General features: G+C 34.0%; 1 protein-coding gene across 2 annotated transcripts in view; it reads left to right on the top strand.

Annotated features, from left to right (window-relative positions):
- LOC118185328 (long-chain-fatty-acid--CoA ligase 5-like) overlaps window positions 1-13,805 on the top strand; it is a 65,594-nt gene extending 51,789 nt beyond the window's left edge. The window contains exons 13-20 of one of the 2 annotated variants that reach the window (XM_085824154.1): window positions 408-558; window positions 788-860; window positions 6,370-6,458; window positions 6,581-6,697; window positions 7,295-7,438; window positions 9,558-9,659; window positions 12,419-12,490; window positions 13,537-13,805. In XM_085824154.1, coding sequence (XP_085680280.1) covers window positions 408-558; window positions 788-860; window positions 6,370-6,458; window positions 6,581-6,697; window positions 7,295-7,438; window positions 9,558-9,659; window positions 12,419-12,490; window positions 13,537-13,674 — 886 coding nt within the window. In that variant the 3' untranslated portion in view covers window positions 13,675-13,805. The remainder of the gene's footprint in view (window positions 1-407; window positions 559-787; window positions 861-6,369; window positions 6,459-6,580; window positions 6,698-7,294; window positions 7,439-9,557; window positions 9,660-12,418; window positions 12,491-13,536) is intronic. The other variant, XM_085824155.1, reaches the window with a different exon arrangement.
- The last annotated feature ends 11,217 nt before the right edge of the window (window positions 13,806-25,022 follow it).

Here is a 25,022-nt window from a genome sequence, read left to right as displayed (position 1 = left end):
TGTTTGAACTATCCATGCCGCCGTGTTCGTATGATTTGGGCCAGGGTTTTAATTCCGGAAAAGATGTGGATGTTTATATTCGTGTATGGCGTCTTTGTGGTATGTAGGCATTTAAAATGCTGTCGTCTGAGGCTTCTCCATCAAAACTCCTAAGGAGCTAGACAAACTCATACTGTCTTATATAAGTTGCCCAAGGCCTAGGCCTAACTCAGCTGCGTCCTTTCTTCCTTGGGCATGAAAAGTCCGCAGAACACATCTTAGACTGTTTAAATCAAGAGAATTAATTACAATAATAGCATTGATCATCGAAATCTGAAACTGATTAAGTTCATTTAATTTTATGGCATTGTCTGATTACTTGTTGCAGAATGATATAAAATGTTCTCTCATTCAATTGTCGTTTACAGGCATTTAAATGGGGACAGCACTTTCGATGATTCCTTGATATTTAAAGGCGTTCGACAGCTCATGGGAGGCCGAATCCGATTTGTTCTTACTGCTGGCGCTCCGCTATCTGAAAGCATTCATAAATTCTTTCGCTGTGCCTTGAACTGTGTGGTGTGTATGCATTATTTTGCATTCATTTGACTTGAATTTTCTATTTTCAACATACGTATTTTTGATTTCAATCATTAAATTATCAATTTATATATTTACTTTGATGTTAGATTACCAATAATAGCATATCAAATTTTTTTTAATCATTATATTCCAAATCTGTATAGAATTTTACATTTTGTTAAGTCTGCTGCTCTCTCCTATTTACTGATTTGGCTTTGCTTTTCAGGTAGTTCAAGGCTACGGTCAAACCGAACTAACTGGCGCGTGTACATGCCAGTTACCAGAAGATCAAACTGTCGGTATGTTTCTCTTTTAAAACAAATCATTTGAGTAAAATAGGAAGTAATCATATTGTGTTATCTCTCTGTAATGAAATTTTCGTGAGAGCGGTCGTGGTAGTTCTGTAATACCGCAACGAATGTTTTCGCGTTCATATTTTGCTGTTAAATGACGTAGTAGAACATAATGCTAAATTTTTTATCTAGCAGTTTGGTATCAGTTGAAAATTTAATCCCAATTGAGGAAGTCTTACAAAATATAATATCAAAACTTTTATTAAAATAGTAATTTTTCATAGCGTAATTTTACGTATAAAAATTGTGATGGCAAAACAAACTGAGTTTTTCGGATTTGTTTTTGATACCTATACATATGCAGACACAAAAGCCTGACTGGAGCTAATTAAATAAAAACCAGCAAAACCATGACGGTACAAGAAACTGAATGAGGAGTTTGGATGACACTTACTGAAAACACGTGAAATTTCCATTTTCAGAATGGCATAAACATGCCTTGAGAAAGAAATATTTTTTACCGTAAATTAATACATAGTCAGACTTGTCAGACATGAGGTGTCAAAATACTGTATGCCTCAAAATGTACAATAATCTCTTGTACTGATATAAACTGTCTACAATAATATTTTGTGCGTACGGTTCATTAGCTAGAAATATTTTGCTCTTTTGAAGCATAGGACTAAGCATTTAACGGACAGAATTTGACTAACGTAGCAAATGCATTTGGAAGAAAAAAACTGTTGTAATAAAAACTAAATCCGATTTGTTCTTACTGCTGGCGCTCCGCTATCTGAAAGCATTCATAAATTCTTTCGCTGTGCCTTGAACTGTGTGGTGTGTATGCATTATTTTGCATTCATTTGACTTGAATTTTCTATTTTCAACATACGTATTTTTGATTTCAATCATTAAATTATCAATTTATATATTTACTTTGATGTTAGATTACCAATAATAGCATATCAAATTTTTTTTAATTATTATATTCCAAATCTGTATAGAATTTTACATTTTGTTAAGTCTGCTGCTCTCTCCTATTTACTGATTTGGCTTTGCTTTAAACCGGATTTTAAAAGGTGCGGAGAAATTTGCGATTGTAATGTGACAGTGGTTTACATACAGAACAGTATTGTAACCACCGGTGCATTTTCGAGTCTAAGCGTCAGCTATTTTCATGATAATTCGAGCTCATGCTCAGCTTCAAGCATCAGTTGGTTAGATTAGGCTATTTAAATATGGAAAAATCGCAAGTGTTATCAGCCTAAGAGTACTTTCATGGATGACTTTGTGATGGAAATTGGTTCATATTTACTTTACACAAAATCATGTAAAACAACCAGCCAGTCCGTGCCTCTAGAAGCTATTTCAAACTATGTCGAGCTGTTAGTATTCAGCAATCTTAACCCCTCAGCCACTAGCGCGGCTGAACACTTTGGTGTGCATTTACGAGCTACTGTGTTTTGTAGCGAAATGTAGCCTTTTAGTAGACGTGGTTAAATTTAAATATTTGCAATGAAATAAAATATTATATTAATATGAGAATAACTGAGTATAAATTGTAAGGATCTTAAGTTTTACTAACGTTTGTTTTATTTTAAAGCTGTCCTGTCCTCTCTTATTTTCTACTTCCGGCCAAAATAAACGTGTTAACTTATTTATGCAAATTGTACTTGCTAACCCCCAAGTATTTAAGTTGTGGCTTTTCGCCAAGAACAGAGTTAGATGGAGAGAAAGTGAGCCGCCTTGCCACTGTATTTCACGCGAGCTTGCCATCAGTTGCTGTCTGCCTTTAAGGCCAGAGAGTTTAGTCCTCTCAAAACCTAGAGACGTATTGTAGTTTTCCGCAGTTTGCGTACTACATACGTAGTAATTTGAAAGGCCAGTCTTAGGGTTAGTAATTTGTGTAAATTATTCAAAGTTAGCTTTTATTTGAATTCTAGTTAGTCAGTAGTTTTTATATTTTTATGTTCAGACCACAAGTGGTTGGACTTTGTATCCCGGAGTGCGAAAGCACCTGTAATATTGTGGAAAATAAGTGGTAATTTAACCCTTCTTATCCTGTCATCCTTGTTATACTCCACAAGACATAGTTTGCAGTCAAAGCCACTGTCGAATCAGGACATGTTATGTTTGCCAAACAGATTTAAAAAAATACAAGTCCTGATAAAATAAATTACTGATTAGGCGATTCACGCATAAATTTCAGACAATAGATCTTTGATTATTAACAAACAATAAAAAAGCGGTTTAAAGATTAGGCTTTTTTCGCTCTTCAATTACGTAATTGCAGATAACTACTACTAATGTGGTCAATAATAGGTTTCTCTAGAGACTACACACAGGCTTAGTTGGATGTCGATGGAGAGATCGAGCTAATCAGTCCATATTCATAACGGTTTCATCTTGATGCTAATTTTTCACTAATTAAGCTTGTTGAACTCAAGTTTCAGCAATTCATGTATGTGCTCTTCTGTTGCATCAAAACATGTACGATTATTCAGAAGACCTCTATATCTTCTGTGCATTGAAATTCATGCTTGTGAATATATTGAAGTCTATATGTAAATCTGACAAAATTTCAATTCCGTTTCTCTCCACTAATTTTCTGATAGATATTATTGGGATGCGGGTGGATAATATGTCCACGCCAGCTAAACAATATTAGGATTTGTTTTTCAGAATTGGATATCCATTCACTATCAGTTCACATTAGTATGTTCGTATATTTGCCAACTCAGATCAGCCATTTTTTTCAATGTTCTGAATTGATTTTCGTCTCCCTATCAGAGTGTATACTTCTATAGTAAGATTACACTATACTATAGGTAAAGAACTATAGTTTAGCCAAAATAATTATTTAGGGTCAGTCCATAAGTTCATGCTCATTAAGAGTATGCGTGGAATTCATTATGACGCATTTACTAAAACAATACAATTTTGAACCTGTTGAAACTTGTCATCGTTTGACTAACATGTTATTCAGCTCATTACCAACTTTCGTAAATATCGAAAGCATTTTAGTACCCATAGAAGATGAATATAGATACAGTACAAACGTGCTGTGCTACATTTTTTATTTTCGTGTGGAGAATCTTCCAGGTTTGCAGCGATAAAAATTAATAGTGTACATGGTGAACACACTATTAGTGTAAGGACTGCCTAGAAATGGTTTAAAAATTATTGGAGAAAGCAGCATTGATGATGAACCCCGTTTTCAGGACGTTTTGAACTGTTAGAACCAAATCAAACGATTAATTCAAAATTTTATAGTGAACAACTTTGCCCTCTTAACTCAGAATTGATCAAATGAACGCCCACGATTGCTGAATATCAAGAAAGTGTTGTTTCCCCATGATAACACTAGACCGCATAAGGTTCGAACAACTCTGCAAAAAATTAGTGGATTTAATTGGGAGCTTTTACCACATCCTGCTTACTCCCCAGGTATTGCGCCAAATGATTTTCACTTATTTCGTGCCTTACAAAAGTTTTTACTGGGAAAATATTTCATTCTAAACAGGATATACAATGAACTTTCAAGTTTTTTTTGCATCAAAATCAGAGTCTTTCTACAGCAATGGCATAAAAAATGCTGCCTGTAAGATGGCGAGACATTGTAGATAATGGAGGAAAATATATAATTAATTAAAATGTTAAATTGTGTTTTTTATCTTATGTAAAAATTTACCAAAAAATTTGCACGAATTTATAGACTCACCCAATAGAATGTAAGATTCGTACTGAAAATTTAATGCCACATCACAATCCATTTTGCAAATAATGTCTCAAGACCATTTCAGCAAAACAGTGATGAAAAGAAATTTTAGTCACATTTAGCATAGGCCGCTACAACGTTCAAAGGCTTAGGTAAAGTTCGAATGTTTATGAGTGTAAAGAATCTGTGCTAATGCTTCATTTCTAGCGTTCCCCTGCTGGTTGGTTCAGAGGAAAAAGGGTACACACACACAAAAAAAAAAAAAAAAAAAAAAAAAAACACTCAAATACCATCCAAACCAGAAGAAGAGAATTTTACTTTTGTTTTAAAAATACAGTTATGGAACGTATAATTAGTTTACTGAAAAATAAAGGTTAGTGTCAAATTGCATACAAATACATAGAACTTCTTAAGTAATAATAATCGTTAATAAAATTAATTAGTCATTGCGTTTCGAAAATTCGAATAAAAGTGCGACTGTTTTACTGTTTATTTCAATTAATAGTGTTTATTATAATTGCATTTAAGATTTAATTTTTAAACATTTAACCTGAAAAAATAACGTTTCATTTTATAATACAGTGACACCTCGACTTGTTGACTTTGTTTTTTCTCTTTCTCGATTCGTATCTCGAAATCCGGTTTTTTTATTTTTATCTCAAAGGAAATTAGTGCAATTTTCATATTTAATTTTCTAAAAAAAATATTAGAGACACTTTGCATTTACGCAGACATTATTAGTTTTATGAATGAAATCTTTTGCTTTATGTGTTTTGTATAAAGTGAACCATTAAAATGAAAAAAAAAAAAAAAAAAAAAAAAAACTGAAGTTAAATTCTTTTTTCTGTAACAAATAAAACATAAATTGCAAATGGCGTTGGTTGTACATTAGATAGAAACTAGAGAAGATCTAATACCGATATGTTGAAGTTCAATAAAAAAAAGAGATGGGGGGCTACGATGTTATGACTTTTCCAAAATTTGCAAAGACAGAGAAATATATAAACTTCTTTGAATTCATATTTCGACATTTTTCAGCTGTAAATTGGTTAACAAAGAATTTTATTTAACTAGCAAATATTATTGAAATCTTTAAATATTATCAAAAATGAGCGCTCTTATCGCTTTAACGATTTCTTTTATGTTAAATAAATGAGATACGTATTCCTTATGAAACTTATTGAAAATAATTTTATTGTAATATAAAAATAACCATTTTAATATAAAAATAATTTTAACGTTTCATATCTTGAGAATAATTTTGATTCTGAATTCCGCAATGGAATATGAAAAAAATCTGTATCTCACGAATACGTTTGCATCTAGTGTCTAATATGGGATGTGAAAAGAAATGTTTGCATATTAAAAGCTTTGCAAGTCGATGTAATCTCTGTATTTCTGTCTTAAGGTCTGGAAGTGATAGTAATTTATTTCTATCGAGATTGGAATCTAGAATAGCAGATTTTTAAATTTGCCCTTTTTCCCATGCAATTCCTGCTTACTTCTTTTTTACATTAAATGTCTGCAAAATTATGAATAAGGCTGTTAGTTATCAGTATTTGAATATATTTTGTGAACATGATGGAATACAAAATAAGACTTATTTCCATGAAGATACGATTGTTCAATTAGTAATGACCTTTAAATCTATATTTCCTTAAATTAATTTTTTAAATCTTATGTCCATGCATTGTTTCCATTTTATATTTTCTATTCTTCTGTTATTGTTACATTGTTCTCCCGTTTGCTGCTATGATTCTAATCTCGTTTACTATAACCCACTTTATTGGTGATCAGGGAACGTTGGTCCTCCACTGCCAGATTGTGAAATTAAGCTTCTTGATGTAGCAGAAATGGGATACTTTGCAAGTAACAATCAAGGAGAGGTAACTATAATAATTCTTTAAGCGATACATTTTGAATTACATTTTCAAAAAAATGTTTATTCCCGTTTCAAGTTTCGTCAATTATCAACTTCTTAACATCAATCATTCGGTGTTTACTCTAGGTATGTGTTCGAGCTCAATGTGCTTTTCAAGGATATTTTAAAAAACCCGAGCAGACTAAGGAAGTTATCGATCAAGATAAATGGCTTCATACAGGAGATATAGGAATGTGGCTTCCAGTATGTTGACTTAAAAGTAACGCTCTATATTAGCACAAAATAATTGCAATTGAAAATATTTATTAACACATTGACTTGAGGTTAAACAAATTGACTGAAACTGAACTCGCTATTTATGAGATGAAATAATAGCTTTTAACACAAAAATGAATCGAATGTAGCGCTATTAGCCTAGCTAATGCCTTGGCTCTCCCTGGCTAAGCTCTTGTGAAGAAATAGCGGCAAGCAAATCTTTGCCGACGAGCTGAATACAACAGCAGACGTCTTAAATAGAGTAATTGTTAGCTTTTCTGCTAAAATGCTGTCTTTTACACTTTAAAATTTGGAGCAATTTTACTTTAAGTTAGTCTGAATTTTTTAATTTGAAACTTAAAAAAGTATAGGACTTGAAAGTCCAAATAATAAGAGAGCTTGTGCATTAAAATAAAACTTTATAGATTATTTTCCTTTAAATTCTAATTATTTCCAGAATACTTACTTATGTGCTATACTGTGTTACACAGACATCAGTGTTAGTATCTATTCAATTTTATTTATTATGTAACTGATTTATTAAATGAATTTTAATTTAATTCGTATTTCAAATATTCCAAACAGAATGGAACTTTGAAAATAATTGATAGAAAGAAGAATATTTTCAAACTTTCACAAGGAGAATACATCGTTCCTGAAAAAATAGAAAGTATCTATTTGACATCCAAATTTATTTCACAGATATTTGTTTACGGCGACAGTTTACAGGTAACAATGTTTTAATAAAATATACTAGAAAAGATACTTTGTCTTGCATTTTTGTATGTAACCCTAAAAGTAAGATTTAAAAAATTAAACCAGGATTTAAAAACCTCCTGCGTAGTTCGAATTTAAAAGCTTCATAAATTCCAACTACGTGCTGCCCAGTAAGTATGGTGGTCAGGGAAGCTGACTGCGATGTCAAAGGGCCTTGGTTCGAATCCCGGAGAAGGCATGGTTGTAACCGTCCGCCCCTTCATAGGAAGGGCGATGGTTTACAATCATGTGGTTACATGGGCGATGGTATGAAGGGCGATGGTTAAAAACAAGTTTTTATCTAAGTGGAATCAGGAATACACTTCACCTTGTACTGTTAAGCACACTAAGAAATTTTTCCTTTCTGTTATAGACTATATTTCGATTGCTTCTTACATACAAATTTCAGTACATCAGTTTCTATATGGTCGTGGTAAATTTTGAAATTACTCGTTTCGTTTTAATGTAAGGTAAAGTAACATGTATGAGTTTTAGAAAACGTGCCTCAAACGTGCGTTTAATATTCTTCTATCTTACTCTTAAATAACCTTAGATTATGCTTGAAGATTCATTTAAAAAAGCTAGAAGGGACTTTGGCTGTGTTTTTGAGGAAGCGAGACTGATGACCTTTGTTTTTTTAATGTATGTGATACGTTTAGTTGATTTATTTGTGAAAGCCTCATGATGCACATTTGTAGTGCACGAGAAGTTTGGGCAAGTTTAAATAGAAGAAAAAATATATATCTTTCTCAGTTTCCCAACTTTGGAGAAGCGCATCATTTAGCGTTTTAGTAGTAGTATGCCAAATTTTACTTTAGTTCCTCACTGTGTTCAATCATTTTCAAACAATGACATAATTTTCCTCTTCAACTGCAATCTCAATTTTACGAGTTCTACATTTCCGCTAGATACTAACAGATGCCTACATAAAACGAGAACTGCATATTCTGCTAGTTTTAAACTGAAAGTTATCACTTTTGCAAAGTAGAGTTAGCCGACAAAACTGAAGATGATGTTATCCATGAAGTTGATTTCAACTATGTTCATGATGATTTGGAGAACGATTACATTCACGCATACTTTTCTCTTACAGAGAAGAGTGACATCCGATAATTCATAAAATTTTGAGTCGAATGCTGAAATTAAGAAACCTTATAAGGTATTTCTCCCGCCTTCCTAGTGTGCCTTCGTGGGTGTAGTGGTTCTGCACGCTGGGCCGGTATTTCAGAGGTACGTGGTTCCATTACCGGCGAAGGCGTTGCTAATTTTTCAATCTTTCTTGCTTCCAAAAAATACCTAATGTCTCTAAAGTGGAACCCTAACTAAAAGGGTGTTGGATAAGGATTCTCCACATCCAGGATTTGGCGACTGGGTCCCCTAAAAACCCCAGTCGCCCTTTATATAGTCGCCCCACTCGCCTTTATATAGTTTGGAATATAAGGTATTTCTCCCGCCTTCCTAGCGTGTCTTCGTGGTGTAGTGGTTCTGCACGATGGGTTGGTATTCCAGAGATCCGCGGTTCGATTCCCGGCGAAGGCGTTTGCTCATTTTCACCTTGCCTCCTTCCAAAAAATACCTAATGTTTCTACAACTTGATTAGGATGTATTAAGATCTATAAAATTAAAATAATATTTTTTTTCTTTATGTTAATAATATTTTTCTGCTTCGCTCTACAATATCATTTTATGGTGGAATTAGCGTTTGTAGATCATTTTGAACTGGTTATGTAAACTGACACCAAAATTTTATTAGTAACAGATTTGCTAAAATTTCTGCTCCTATACGTAGAAATATACGGTAATTATAGATTAAGCTACTTTATTTGTACTTGAGTTAAGTTTACTAATAGCAGTTACAATGGAAATTACAACACTACAAAATGAATTTTGTTGTCAGGTACTGAATCAATAAAATTTAAATAATATATAGAGTATTATGATCTATAACTTAACCAGTTGACTTGTTTATTCTTTTATAAATTACTAGAAATTTATATTTTGCAATTAAGCAATAGTTCAATTGTTTCAACTTAATGCTGTAATTTTGGAATATTCTAATATATTTCTGTTCTTGATATATTTCTAAATTTAGTCATGGTTAGTAGGCATTGCAGTTCCAGATAAAGACGCATTACTACCTTGGTGCCAAAGCAAGTCAATTAAAGGAACTTGGAAAGAAATATGTGAGAATAAGGTAAATATAATCTAAATTTATATGTTAATCCTAGAAACGCATGAAAGTTTACATACTTTAGAATCACTTTCTGAAATTATTACTCTTTTCCTTTGCATGTGATGCATTTGAAAACAATTTAAACAACTCTATACTTCTGATTTTGAATTTCATGAAATTCCGTTCTACACTGTTTTATATAGTATGACAAAACCCCAGAGTTTCTTCTCGTGCAATGTAATAATAGGATTCTATTTTATGTACAGTTTTATAACTCAAGCTGGTGTAGTTATTTTAATGCATTTTATTTGTTTGACAGTAATATCAGGACAAGCCCACGAATTTTATCGCAACGAAAAGTACACGATTGCACTAGTTCCATCGCAGCCCTACCAATCAGGGCAGCGATGCTTCAATATAGATTGATACAACATAAATCCGAATTTTTATTTTTGATACATATTTAAGTTAATTTCTATGCTTATTCAATCGAGTTTAAGGATCCAAATACGAACTACAGCCCGGAAATGTAAAAGAAATGTAACGATGTTATTCATAACTGCTTGAAAATTAAACTTGGGGATTCTATTGAGAGCTCTCTTTTCGTCAAACCCGTGATAAATAGCTGAATGGTGACTGAAACAGATATCTATCCAATAACCTCCTGATAAATAGTCTGGAGATAGCAAAGATGGGATAGAATCTTCCATACGAAATAACTTAATATTAATATGAATTAACTTCTATTACTAACTCCACACAGTTTGCTGAGAATATAGAAAAGCATAATCTTGAAACAGAAAAGAAACGAACAGCTGTAGGTGCTTTATGCATTTTATCTCTTGTATCTATTCTAAGATCTTTAAGCATTTTAGTATGTGTATATATGAAAAGAAATGCGGTATTTGCTCATAAATAAGACTCCTTAAAACGCATGACTCCTTGATCTTAATTAAATGATAAATTATTACTTAACTTGTTTTGATGCACACCAATAACCAATACAGTGCATTCAAACCTAAACTGAAATGGCTGAACTGGATATGGTTATTATAACTAAGAGTAATTATGTAGTTCATATATATGATAATTACCTTAAGGTATTTTCTTCCCTCTTTCTGCATGCCTTTGTGGTGTAAAGGTTAGCACACTCGGCGCGTATTCGAGAGGTCCAGGTTCGAGTCCCGACGAGAGCATTGCTAATTTTTCAGGTCTCTAGCTTTCAAAATAACCTAATGACTCTACAACCTATGTGGTTTAATTAGTATTTAAAAGTTTAGTTATTATATATAGTGTAATAATTAAACTCCTTACTCTCATTATGCTATTTCGTTTATTAAAATACCCTATTATGAAACACTAAGAAATTTTAAAACAAAAATATACCAAAAAAAAAAAAAAAAAGGTTTTATTTTCGAATAAACATGGCAGTATTTTACTAAGATGTATTAGTGTATTCTATTATCTATCATAGGAGCATCTATAGATGTTTCCCAGCAGTTATAATTATTGTCTTCAGGTACACAATTGACTTTTCGTTGCTAAATGGTATATACGAGTAATATGCTTTCAGCAACTGGATGGCAAATCCCTCATTACCATGTATGATCCATGTCACATTAATAATCGATTTTGTTCTTCAGTCATCTATAATCTCTTCTTGTCTTTAGATACATTGTCGATTTTCCATCGCTTTTGGTTGCATAGCATGCATTTAACCTCTGGACAGGAAATCCACCATTATCATGTACGATCCATGTTACATCAGTAATTTATTATTGCCTTCACTCTTATTGTTTTCAAGAACACCGCTGATTTTCCATTGCTTTATGGTACATAATATGCACTGAATCTTTGGACAAAAAATCTTCTATTATCATGTATGATTCCTGTCTCATCAATAACCTATTATTGTCGTCAGTGATCAATAATCTCTTACTGTCTTCGTGTACACTGTTGACTGTTTTATAATATTGTATTGTATTGAACCTGTGATAATGGTGAGCAAATCCACCATTATCACATATAATCCACATCACATCTATAAGCCTCTGCTTTCTATTTTTCTGTTTAGAAGGGAACATATGTGGAAGAAAACGTATGTGACTCTTTAATTACTAGATGTACTACTATCCTTTTATCAAACTTTTTTATTTGATCAATTTGATCACTGACTTGATTATATTGAAAGAGAGTTTAATAACAACCATTCACCCCTCAACAAGGATGCCATGAATTGATTCTTTCAATTTAACTCAATGGGTTAAGAATACTCAGAGAATCGTTTTGGAATTTTCTCGAAGAAGATTATGCTCGTCTAACAGATTTTGGTGATGTGTCTTAATTGCCAGTAAGTCAACTTGTTCAACTAGGTTCTATACTGGTAATCATTTGCGACATTTTATGCTGTTATTACATATTCATTGTTAGGTGTGTCATGTGATGTAGAATATTTACATAAGATTATTTACTGTATTTTCAAAATAACAGCATAAATTGTTCAGTGCCCGGAAAACTGACTGCAAAATTGTATTTAAACTTTCCATAGCCTGATCGTACATTACCAGCAAAATAGATGGAACAAATAATTTGCATGATTCTTGCACTTGTAATTCGCTGCCATTTCAGTATTTTTTTAATCCTATACAAATTTAAAACCAGGTATTAATAACCTGTACACATAATTTTTCAAAATAATATATCTATAAAATGAGACAAGTGTACGCATTAACCTTTTAAAATTTTCTCTTTCACTTACTTTTCTTCATTTGTTTTTCAAGGACGTCGTGAATTTTATTCTCGCTGACGTTACCAAAATAGGAAAAGAGGCTGGTTTGAAATCCTTTGAACAGGTATTTACGATCTTTACATATAATGCAAACTGACATGTAAAATGCAAAGTTTCATTGGAAGAAAATTAAGTGGAAAATGAATTATTTTATTCTGTCGTTCACATTTTAGGAACTATATTAAAATCCTTAATATAAATAACCAAATAAAATGTTCATTTACCAATTTCAGTTTCCCTTCTCAGAGTATTTGAGCTACTAATGCGAGGCAACTTTTCACGTAAATGTCTGATTGTCTAAGCTTTCAAAATCATGTTCAAATCAGTTATTTTTATGCCTGCAAACGGCGCATATTTGTATCAGAGTCTACTATAATTCTGCTTCAAAAAATTATTCCAGAAATAATCACAAAGATTTAAAATGCAAAAAATGTTCGTATTTAAAACACCCTTTGGGTAACATCTAAAAGCACATATAAAGTTTGAAGAGAAAAACTTGACTCTGAAATTTCTGTGCTACAAGCAATTTCAGAAAATAGGCAAATGACTTTCATCAGTTAAGGAATTATTTTAAATATTTTAGATTTAGTCAGAGTGGGAAACTTCTGTGTTCGAAGCAAGTTCAGAAAATAGGCAATAGAATAAATAAGATAGTTAAAATAAACAAAACTTTCAACAGTTAAGGAAGTATTTCAAATGTTTTAGATTTAAAAGACATTAGACAAATGGAATTAATTTAATTTTAATTGCTCAATTCAAAAGTTGTTTTAATTAAAATAAAATTTCAGGATCTTATTTATGCAACATATTTCCAGTTCTCGGTAAATACTTTAGACAATTAATAGAAAGGAAAACATAAGAAAATTTACAAAAGGGAAACAACTAAAATAAAATTAATTTTTATTATTATTTTCTTTATTTTAAAATATTTCGAAATTAAGAAAGATAGATATGTTTTATGATTACTAATTCGAAGCAGATATTTTAAATCATTATTTATTTTAAAGGAAATTTTATGGCATGCAATTTTAGTTTTTCAACCTTAGAAAAATTCTTTAATGCCTTTATCTGTATAAGAATTTATGAAGTCTTTTTAATTGCTTTTTTCAGGTGAAAGCCATATATCTGCATCCTGAGCCGATTACGGTGGAATCAGGTCTCCTCACACCAACAATGAAGACGAAAAGGACAGAATTTCTGAAATATTTTTCATTTGCAATCAGCAATATGTATAGCAGTTTGTCATAATTCTGAATGCCTTACGTTCTTGATATTTAAAATCAAATTTTAAAAAATACTCTCTCCCATCTTTGGCATTATTTTATTAAATGTTTGAGAAAATGGTCTGACTTTTGTCAATAAACTGTTTTCAATTTGTATAGCGCTTTTTAAAACCTTTGTCTTTAATATACTAAGAAAACGTTTATTAAAATGAGCTTCTCACTGAAAGAGTGTGACTATTTCACCACATATGAATATCTTGCACACTTGAAAAGTATTTCTTCAGTCGAAAGAGCTTTCGTTTCGGCAGTTTGTTATATGTTAAGCTATCAATTTCGAACATAAAAAGTGCAACTGAGATTGAAAGGTTTGTTTTCGAGCAAATTTCAAAGAAAGTTTTCCTGTTGGTTAGCGGACGTGAAATTTTCTGGACTCATTGAACCATAAATTATACTAGTACAGGAGACCACTGGAGAAGCAGCTGTGCCGCCATGAAGACTTTCAGCTTTATTGCTCACTCAATGGGACCACGTTTATTTAAAATTTTATATTACAATAAAAATTTAGATTTTGATGTACACATAATTTTGACATATACTTGACATACATTGAGAGAATTCATAAAGATATTAACAGAAATTTTGATGGTACGCACATAGAATATAGAATGTGTAATGTAGAATACAAATAAAGATTTAGATAAAAAAATTTTGGTTATATACATAATAAATAAAATAGGATTTTGATGGTTTGTTGAATTGCAATAATAGTTCACAGTTGATAAATAATTAATAATTCATAAATAGTTCACTGTTCATTATAGTACACAGTTTATAAGTCTGTTAAAGTTTATTTATCTGTTGAAGTTAATAGTTAGTTTGAAGTAAATTCTGATAAAAATTATAGTACACTCGATCCCCGCTATACAGAGCTCGGATACAACGAAAGAACCTCATTGTCCTTTCCGATCCACCGGTGGCCGAGTGGTTAAGACCGCTGAACACTGGTAGTTCGACCTGCTTTGAGTTCGATCCCAGGCGTACGACCTGGCGGCATGGTTGTTTTTCATGTTTTTCTCCATGTGTAACGTGAATGCTAACCCGTTGCCTCAAAATATCTTCCTCGAAGTCATCCCTACTTTTAGGCAGATAGCCCTCACGTCTTCACCATATTCAAAATGACCCAATCTACCTTTGATCCTGTCCAATTTCTTGTACACTTAATGTTAATTATATCAAACTTACAAAGGTATAAAAGTAAGATATAAGGAACTATATAGATGTCTCTGATTTACGTTTTTCTATTTTTTGCAGAATTTCCGCAAGTTTTAACTAAGAATTACTAACTAATCCTTTATAATCACCCACATTTATGATATTAGGATCCACATTCCCCATCCATCCATAAAGGAAAACACCTTTATATGGCACGTTTTTGTGTTTTCTCCCACTTTTTTCTGTGTTCTGAATAAAGGCTATGCAAAACAAGTAGAACATCCAATCTAGAAGAACAAGGACACAATAAGCAAATCTTAGAACAGCAAGCGGTGTTTTTTGCATATGGTGTATGTGACCATTAAACCAATAAACGTAAGTAGATTCCTCCTTGATTTCATTAAAATTCAGTCACTGAGTTGCCTGTTTCGCTATTTAGGGAAAGAAGTAGGGAATCTTATGCGTTTGGATTATACAACTGACTAGTCTTTTAGGAAATAAAAAATTTTCCCCTTATCTTTAATTTCTTAAAAGTTATAAATGAATACAATAAAAGTTCTGTCTTTCCAATACATTTTGAATTCCTGTTTACTACATAGAAAAACACACACATACAAACATGCATGTCATCACCGGTTTGCTAGCACACATCCATTGCTACAATAGTAAGAGTCAGTACCCACTGTACCGTATGGGTGGCAGAACAGTAGCGCAGAGAAGCATCAAAAGTATTTTTAATTAGTGAATAGTTGGCATTTTTTTAAAATTTTTAGCAAGTAGCTGGGACATTAAGACACAATAACACGCCGAATAAATACTAATTCAGAAGTCAAACAACAAAAATCAGCGTTATATTTACAAAATTTTCACAGGACTAGTTTCGATGGTTTTACCGAACCACCATCTTTCTTTTAGCTCCTATCGAAAAAGCTTTCAAGTTCAGTAAAGTTTCAGATTCACAGAAAGAAATGATTAGGCATCTTATCGCTCATAATGTGAAATTCAATAATAAACCTTTGAAACCATATCTAACTGCGAGAGAAAGAGCTACATTGCGTGAAATTCATTCTAACCCGGATATTATTATTTCAAAGGCCGACAAAGGTGGCCAGATAGTCGTCATGGATAGGAACACTTACATCGATGGTGTCACTAAACTCTTAAACGAAGGACCATATAATCCGATCCCTAAAGATCCTTCACCTTCGGATTTGTCAAAAATAAAAACTGCGATCAAATCTTCGCAAATCATTTCAGCCAACTTAAAACATTCACTTATCCCATCTGTTGCGAATTGTGCCAGATTATATGCTCTTCCCAAAATTCATAAAAGTGCTATTCTATTCCGCCCTATTGTATCAAATTTAGGTACTGACTCGTATCCATTAGCTAAATATTTAGTTTCTAGATTTTCAACTCTATTAGACAATAACATTTACACCATAAAAAATTCAATAGAGTTTGTAAAAAAAGTTAAAAACATTTCTCCTAGTAATTTACTCATGGTTTCTTTTGATGTAAAATCATTATTCACCAATGTTCCAGTGGAGGGTGCATTAAGATGTCTAGAAACCAGACTTCGCGAATTTCATTTCTCTTGCATCGAAATAGATGAGCTAATTTCTTTCACTCAACTCTGTTTGAAACAAACACATTTTGTTTTCCAAAATAAATATTACAAGCAAACTGAGGGATTAGCCATGGGAAGCCCCCTCAGTCCCATCCTGGCTGATATCTACATGCATTATTATGAATCAAAATTGTTTGAAACATTAAACTTCCCGGCATGGTTCCGCTACGTAGACGATACTTTTACTCTGTTTGAAGGTAATAAAGATGATTTAAATAAAGTTCTTTCAACAATGAATTCTATTGATCCTGCTATTCAGTTCACTTTTGAACTTGAGACTTGCAATTCTCTTCCGTTTCTCGACATTCTGGTCACACGTAACACATCCAACTTCAGTACTATGGTTTACCGTAAACCTTCATCGGTTTGCCTTCCACCACACTTTAAATCATGTCATCCGACTAAACAAAAGTTAGCTTCATTTTATTCCTATGTTTTCCGTGCTCTTCAACTTTGCTCCTCCAAACTAGCCCTTGATGAAGAACTAAAGTATTTAAAAGCAATAGCTATTGACAGGGGCTTTCCACCCAACATTATTAATCAAGCAGTTAAAAAATTCTCATCTCAACACACTAAAAGGCACAATCTTGTTTTAGGAGATTATAAAAATTCTGTTGTCATTCCCTTCTTTCCATCAATTAGCTATAAAGTTTCACATATTTTGCAGAAATTTAACTTTCGGGTTGTTTATTCTCCCATCAATAAAATTCCGAGTTCCATACTCAAGGACCCCATTCCGGATATGAATTCCTGGGGTATTTATAGGATTCCTTGCCAGTGTGGTTTAATTTACATTGGCCAAACTAAGAGAGCCTTAAAATTTCGCGTCAAGGAACATGAGGCATATGTTAGAAAAAAGGAAACACAGAAGTCTTCTGTTGCTCAACATTGTTCGTCCGAAAACCACACTTTCAGTTTTTCTGCTGCCAAAATTATTCAAAAAACATCTTCCATTGGAGAACTGGATTTTCTAGAGGCATTTCACATTCATAAAAATCTTTCTGTTCTAGTTAACGATCCTAATTCCAATCCAAATTTGCCTTCGGCCTTTAAAGAAATTATGTTTTAGTTCTGGTTTTACCAACAGATGGCGCCACTTGCTTATTCTTGTCCAGGCTTTCTTATCTTATCTAATCATTATTTCCTATCTTGTTCATTTGCGGTTTTGCAGCTGAAGATGGTGGTTCGGTAAAACCATCGAAACTAGTCCTGTGAAAATTTTGTAAATATAACGCTGATTTTTGTTGTTTGACTTCTGAATTAGCTGGGACATAATAACAAACTGGCCAGTACCATACCTTTAAACTGGGCGGGAGAAGTACCTTATATACTCACCCTTTTAAAGAGCGACTGGAGTTTAGGTGACCCAATCGCCAAATCCTTGATATGGATAACCATTATCCACCACCCTTGTAGTTCGAACGCCACTCTAGAGACATTAGGTATTTTGGAAGCAGGAAAGATGAAAAATGAGCGTTACGCTGGTTCTAATTATTCATTACTTTCAGATTCTAGTGTCAACCTTAATTCCTCCCTACTGAGTTTATTAAAATACACTATTTATAATATTCAACAATTTATTTATAAGAAACAAATAATTTTCGAAGAACAAAATGGACAACCTCAACCACGCATCCTGCGCAAGGAGATTTCAGACGGATATCTCTGCTCAAGGTTACTGTACTACAAAGTTTGTTCTTTTCAACCAAGGTCAACCCGAGTGGTGACGTAAACGTCCTACTCCAAAGCAAGGTTTTTACCGACTTCTATGAATAACGTGATCTCATTGAGCAGAGAGCCTTACAGCAAACATCAGATCCATGACAAATTAAGATACGTCACTGCCTCGAGTGTTGAAAGAGAAAAGTTTGACCTTGAAAGAGCATAACTTTTTTCCTACAGACCTGTGCTTAAATTATCTTATCGTGAAAGCTTAGGTTCAAGTGAGTGGGAGTTGAACATAAACGAGTGGAATTTCAGAACTCCTCAATTGATCTTCGGTAAGGAAAAAAAAAATAAATAAAATGACTTGTACTCACAGCAAATAATGGTGACGATTCTGTACTTGTCTGTAAAGAAAAATTAATAAAACTGCATTTTCTGTACTTCAATAATAGAAATTTGGGATTTCGTAGCATTCTCCAAAGTTTTAATATGATTCAAATTTCATTGTAAACACTAGAAAAATTACGAAAAACCATCATATTAGAAAACGCAGGTAAGATGTGCTGAAATTAGAGGATAATACTTCAAAACTTCCTTTAAAGCTTATAGTGTTGCGAGGCCCCAACTTGTCAGCAACCGTGGTAGTGACTGCTATGAACTGTACATTACACAAACTCGTAAGAAGGGTTTAAATCCCTTTTTATTCTACTTCAGAAATAACAGCTGCGTTCACTTCACGCTCAGAAACTACGCCGACCCGGCGGTTTAACAAAACAGAAATGTGAAACTAAAACTAAATGACAGGATGAATAAATAACGAGATCACTATCTACGAGGCTCTAAAATCGTAACTAACTTAACCGTGTTCTAAGATACAGCTGAGATTCAGCAAGCTTACTCATTAAGCAGTTGAAGATTCAACGAACTGCCGAAATAAGCAGACAGGCCGAAACGAACGGTTCTTAAATTTCTACCTAGCAACCTTCACGCTCGCGATTCAAGAAGCACACATACAATCTCGTTTCCCTTCTATTAAAACTCAACTTACTTCTGCTAAAATTTGAATATACAGCGCGTTCTACTACAATTTACATACTCTGGCATTGGCAATTCTAGGGGAAAGTAAAGGCACTTGTGGTAAAGTTTCCATATTCTGACCTAAGACTCAAGAGCCACGTTTACGAAAACAAACTTTTGTCTAAAACAATTAGAATCATTTCTGTAGATATTAAGATACCACATCTTCTTACAGGATTCTTTCTGGAATTTGGTCTTCCTCAATCAATCTTTTTCTCTTCCTTCCAGCATCTGGAAGGAATAAGTATCAGTATATTCAAAATACATTATGATTTACACTTTCTTAACACTCGATAAAGTTTTCGTTTTCAATCCTTTTCTTTTCCTTAATTAACTGCTTACATTCACATTCATTCAAATATTCAAACATGAATTTAACTTTACCCTGGTTCTCCACCATGTGTGGTGTCAAACGGGAATCTTCGTGTTTTTGTATTACAACACTTCCCCTAACCACAATCATTTGTTAGCATACAAACGACCAAATATGACACACCTTAATCGAACATACTGAAACTCGATGAGCTATGTTTAATATTCTTAAAATTCAAGTGTAGGTGGAGAACCCTATAAAACACATTCATTCTAAATTCCCCCTCATTCATCTTTAGACATGCAGGCTTTCGCTCTAAAGCATGATTTTATCTACTGTTTAATACTTAGATTTGAACTCGTTTCTTTTGAGCATTTACTTTTAGCATCTAAAATTTTATGCTTCTAGACTAAATTCTACTTTTACATAACTTTCAAGTATTTACCTATATTTACAAAATTTATTTACAAAATTCTAATACATATGATTTTTACAATTTACAATAAGATGAATAAGATAAAAATAAAATTTTACTTCACTCTTTCTTCGTCAAGCTGGCGGCACTGAAACTAAATATTCCATTAATACAAGAATACGAAGTTATTTTACTTTCGGCCAAATTTTGGCTTTAACATAACAGAACTAGTCTTTCGACCAACAGGAACTGCTTGCTCTTAGATTTTACACTTAAAGAAAATAATGCTTTTGCCTTAGCTAACTACAGTAAACAAAACTAAGTCTCAACCGAGACAAATTGACTTCCGTCAATACATAGAACTTCGTATTTACACATAACATTTCAGAACAAAAGAAAAATTTATAGAAGATTTTAACTTATCTTTGAGTTTTCGATGCTTGGAACTCCGACATCCTCTTCTGGCAAAATTGATCCCAAGTTACAGAATTCATGGAAGTTAATTTCCGCTTTTGGTTTCTTCGAGTTTCCTCCATGGGGACTTTTCTTTTTCGCCCTCTGTACGCCGGCCTCTTGGGGTGGTAGTCTTTGGGTTCCTGTCTTTTGCGTTTGGCCCTGGACGGCTGGTCTTGGCGGTCTCCGGTCTGGATTCTTGCTTGAATTTTTTCTGTTGGTGACAATCTTTTCGTTCCTCTTTCTGTCTTTTTCTTCTCATGCACGGCGGCCTTGTTTGTTCCTGACTATCTGGCCTTGTAAGTGGTTTCCTCGACGCAGATTTTGTACTGTGGGAAGTTGTACCTGGTCTTTTCCTGTTTACCAAAGATTCTTTACGAGGCGGCGTTGATTTCCTGCACTTCTTGAATGCTGGAGTGTGACCATTTTCCTTCCTTCTTTTCGGGACCCTAGAATGACTTGTAGAAGGGCTAGGTTCCTCTTCTGTTCTCTGCTTCTTGGGTGGTGGAGCGGGTGGCGTTAATTCTGGGCCTTCCACTTCTTTTGCGTTTGAGTCCTGCAAGAAACTTTTAAGGATTTCAAAATCATTTTGATAATAATATTTTTTCACCTGGTCGGGACTTGCTTTACAGGTTTCCCTCTCTCGTTCTTAAGGTACAATACGACTTCTTTGATTTCCTGTATTACATAGGGGCCTTCAAACTTTGGAGCCAATTTTGCAGTGAAATTATCTGGGGCACTTGATAAAGAAAATTTCCGCTTTAACACTTTATCACCTACTTTAAAATCTGCTTCACGGCGTTTTCGATCATAGTAAAGTTTCTGTCTATTTCTTGCAGCTATTTTGAGTGATTTGGTATCTGTTATACAGGCTTGTGCGTCGCTCGGAACTCCAGACCATTACATCTTTGAATGTCCGCTCACGGAGGATAATCACCTCCACTTGCCAGCAGACAACCAAATAGCCTTCAAACGATTCATCGTTAATAACAAAGACACAGTGAATACCATCTGCAGAATAATCAGCCAGATAACCGCCCTGGGGCAAGACTTATGCCAACCCCACTAATTCAGGGTCTTAAGTGAATGTAAGTACTCCTCTGCATCTAAAAAAATACAGTATCTTCCTTCTGCTATCTTCCTTCTGCTAAGCGCATGTACCTTCTTTATTAATAGTATTTATGTGTCATGTCATGTATGTGTTATGTTAATGGTTTTTTTTTCCCTTTTCTTTTTTTTTCTTAAATGTGTGACCAGTATGTTATGTAACGTATACCTTGTAAACCTAAAATCTGTAATACAATATAAATAGCCAATGTACCTCTCATCTGCCCCTGTATGGCAATGTAATAAACATTTTAAGATCTCAATAAACCCCCGGTAGATAGGGGAGGGCGTGGGACATATGCCAGGTTACCTCTGTTAAACACCAGGCGTCCACGTCCTCCGTCACCTGTCACCTGTCTATTTCTTGCCGTATCCAAACTCTTAACCGCCTGATCAATAAGTTTCTGTATATCTTTTTGTTTGAATTCTTCTTCCCTTTGTTGCACAAAGAATAATTTATCTAGTAGCGTAATTAACTTACGTCCTAAAAATAATTCTGCTGGGGTTTTTCCCGTAGTATCGTGATTTGCCGTTCTTAAAGCATAAGCTAACTCATTTATGTAGCCATCCCAGCGCTTGTGATGTGTGCTAACATAGCTTCGAATTATTTTTACAATATTTTTATTAACTCTTTCTGCGATGTTTGCCTGTGGTCTATACGGAACCATTTTGATATGGCGTATGCCAAGACAGAGCAAATGTTTTCAAAAATTTGGCTAACGAATTGTTTACCGTTATCGCTAATGACTTTTATCGGTGAAGCGTATTTTAAAATGTACCTGTGTAAGAATGCATCTGCGACTGTTTTGTCTGACGCGCGTTTAAGTGCAACAATTTCTGTCCACTTTGAAAAATGATCTACAATTACTAAAAGAAAACGATTTTTATTTAACTCACTATAGGGAAAAGGACCAAGAAGATCTATGCCTAAAATTTCATTCGGAAATGTAGCGCGAATGCTATTTAAGTACCTGGCCGGGCTGTAATTAATATCATTTATTAATTGAAATTGATTGTAGGACCTGACATACGCAGTTACTATTTTGTATAATTGGGGGAAATATACCGCCTGGCGTACCCTTTTTATAGTCTTTCTGAACCCTAAATGACCCGATGTTGGCGCGTCGTGTAATTCCTTCAAAATGCTCAATCGAAGAGAGGCTTGGATGACTGATCTGTACTCAAAATTTTCGTTTGTTGTTTTCGTATAGAATAATAAATTATCTATTATTTCATAGTTTTTTGCTCTATTTCTTATCGCATCGATATCTGTGTGCTCGAAGCTTTCGGGGTCTTTCAAATAAGCATAGATATTTCCAAATTCAGGATCAGCTTTCAGTTCAGTAATAACCGTATCTCTAGAATCTAAAATTTTTGAAGTCAACACAGCGCATTTAAGTTCATTGCCTTCATCGTCCAGTTTTATACGAGAAAGTGCGTCCGCTACATTGTTTTCCTTACCCGGTTTATATTTTATTGTGATATTATATTCTTGGAGTTTTAAAGCCCATCTTATTAACCTGGGCGTTAGGTTTTTCCCCGAGTAAAGTCTACCAACAGCCGCATGATCCGAAAAGACTGTTACTGGCGATTTGCCGAAATAAACTCGAAATTTGTGTACAGCCATTAATACGGCTAATGTTTCTCTCTCTGTAGCTGTATAATTCCTTTGCGTAGAGTTTAAAGTTTTACTAAAAATGCCAAAGAATGGCCGTTCTGCATGAGAACCGCACCTACGGCATAGTCCGAAGCATCTGCTGCAATTCCAGGTTTTCGTCCCCTTCCGGGAATTTCAAAACAGGGGCATTGATGCGTGCTTCTTTTAACCTTTCAAATGCAGTATTTGCTTCTGCTGTTCACGTAAACTTACTTTTTTTTCTTTTAATTGCTAACAATGGTTCAACAATGCTCGCGAAATCTTTTATGAACGACCGATAATAAGAACATAACCCAAGGAAAGAAGAAAGTTTCTTAGCGGTATTGGGAGGTGGGAAATTCTTGATGGCTTTTATTTTTAAATCCTGAGTTTCTATACCCTTTTGCGAAATTTTATAACCCAGATATTTAAGTTCTTTAGTCGCGAACTTGCATTTTGATGCGTTAATTGTAAGACCGGCCTCTTTTAATAATTTAAAAACCTCTTCCAAGGCTTTAATGTGCTGTTCCAACGTACTACTCGTTATAATTATATCATCTAGATAGATTAAAGTCGATTTTTCTAGGACAGGCTTTAGAACAATGTCTATAGCTCTCTGGAATGTTGACGGGGCCCCACACAACCCAAAGGGCATGCGTAAAATGCATAAGTGCCCGATTTTGTGATAAACGCGGTTTTATGTATATCTTCAGGTCTTAATGCTATTTGATAGTAGCTCAGACGTTAAGTCCATCGTAGTCATGTATCTCGTAGACTTAATCTTTCTAATAATTTCCTCTATTACCGGCAAAGGGTAAACCGGGAACTTAGTAATACTATTAAGCTTTCTGTAATCGATAGCAAACCTCCAAGCCCTTTTATCCGAAGGAGGGAAATCGTTCTTTTTCCTACATAGTACGACTGAACTCGCGTACTCACTATTTATGGGCGTTATTATTTGGTTCTGCAGCATTTTCTGAATGTGTTCCTCAATTATTTGCTCTTTCTGTTTATCATACCGGTAGGGTTTAGTCCTACAGTGTTTATCGGCAGTTTGTTGTATATCATGTGTTATAATTTGACAGTTACCAGGCCGTTCTGAAAACAAGTTTGAAAAAGTAGGCTGGATGGCTTGGCATTCATGGACACTCAAATGGCTAAGGTCTACCTGCGGTTGTTTCACTGGCTCCACCACCCTCCGATCCATTTCCAGCATAATCGAATTCTCCTGAAAATTTAGCTTGGCTTTCGCGGCCTTTAAAAACTCCATGCCTAAGATGACTGGATTCTGCAAATTTTTCACCACAAAAATTAATACTTTAAGGCTTTCATCTTTTATCTGTATTTTTAATGATAATTTCCCAATACATTGACAGGTTTTTCCTTGAGCCGCTATAATTTCTGTGTTTTTTCTTTTTAAATAACCGTAATCTATTAAAATTCTTCTTGAAAAATGTGTCACTCATAAAATTACCTTCTGCCCCTGTATCAATGAGGGCTTCTACTGGTACATCGCCAACCAGGACTTGTATAATTGGTAATTGGGAATTCTTTACCACGACCGTGTTTAAGTATCTTCTTGAGGGTTTTTTCGAAACTTCCGGGGTCTGGACCCTCGCTTTTACAGGCCCCTCTACTCGTTTAAAGCTTTCCTTTCAACTTCAGTCTTTTGGGTACGCGGACGGCTGTTTTCAAATTTCCTTTTTGGGCCTTGACCTTCGAGCTTCGATGAGTTGGCTTGATAGCTCTTTCCCCCATAAGAGCGATTTGTGTTTCCGGTCTGTTGATTTGAGAATTGCCTTCGGTGACTTTGAGAATACGATGCCCCTCTAGATTTTTCCGCTATTCTTCGGTTTTGGAACTTG

Source organism: Stegodyphus dumicola, chromosome 9, assembly GCF_044657685.1.
Source record: "Stegodyphus dumicola isolate Sdum_Otavi_A_Nest chromosome 9, ASM4465768v1".
Lineage (NCBI taxonomy): Eukaryota > Metazoa > Arthropoda > Arachnida > Araneae > Eresidae > Stegodyphus > Stegodyphus dumicola.
The sequence above is the reverse complement of the archived record's forward strand: the minus strand, read 5'-3'. Positions and strand labels throughout refer to the sequence as shown.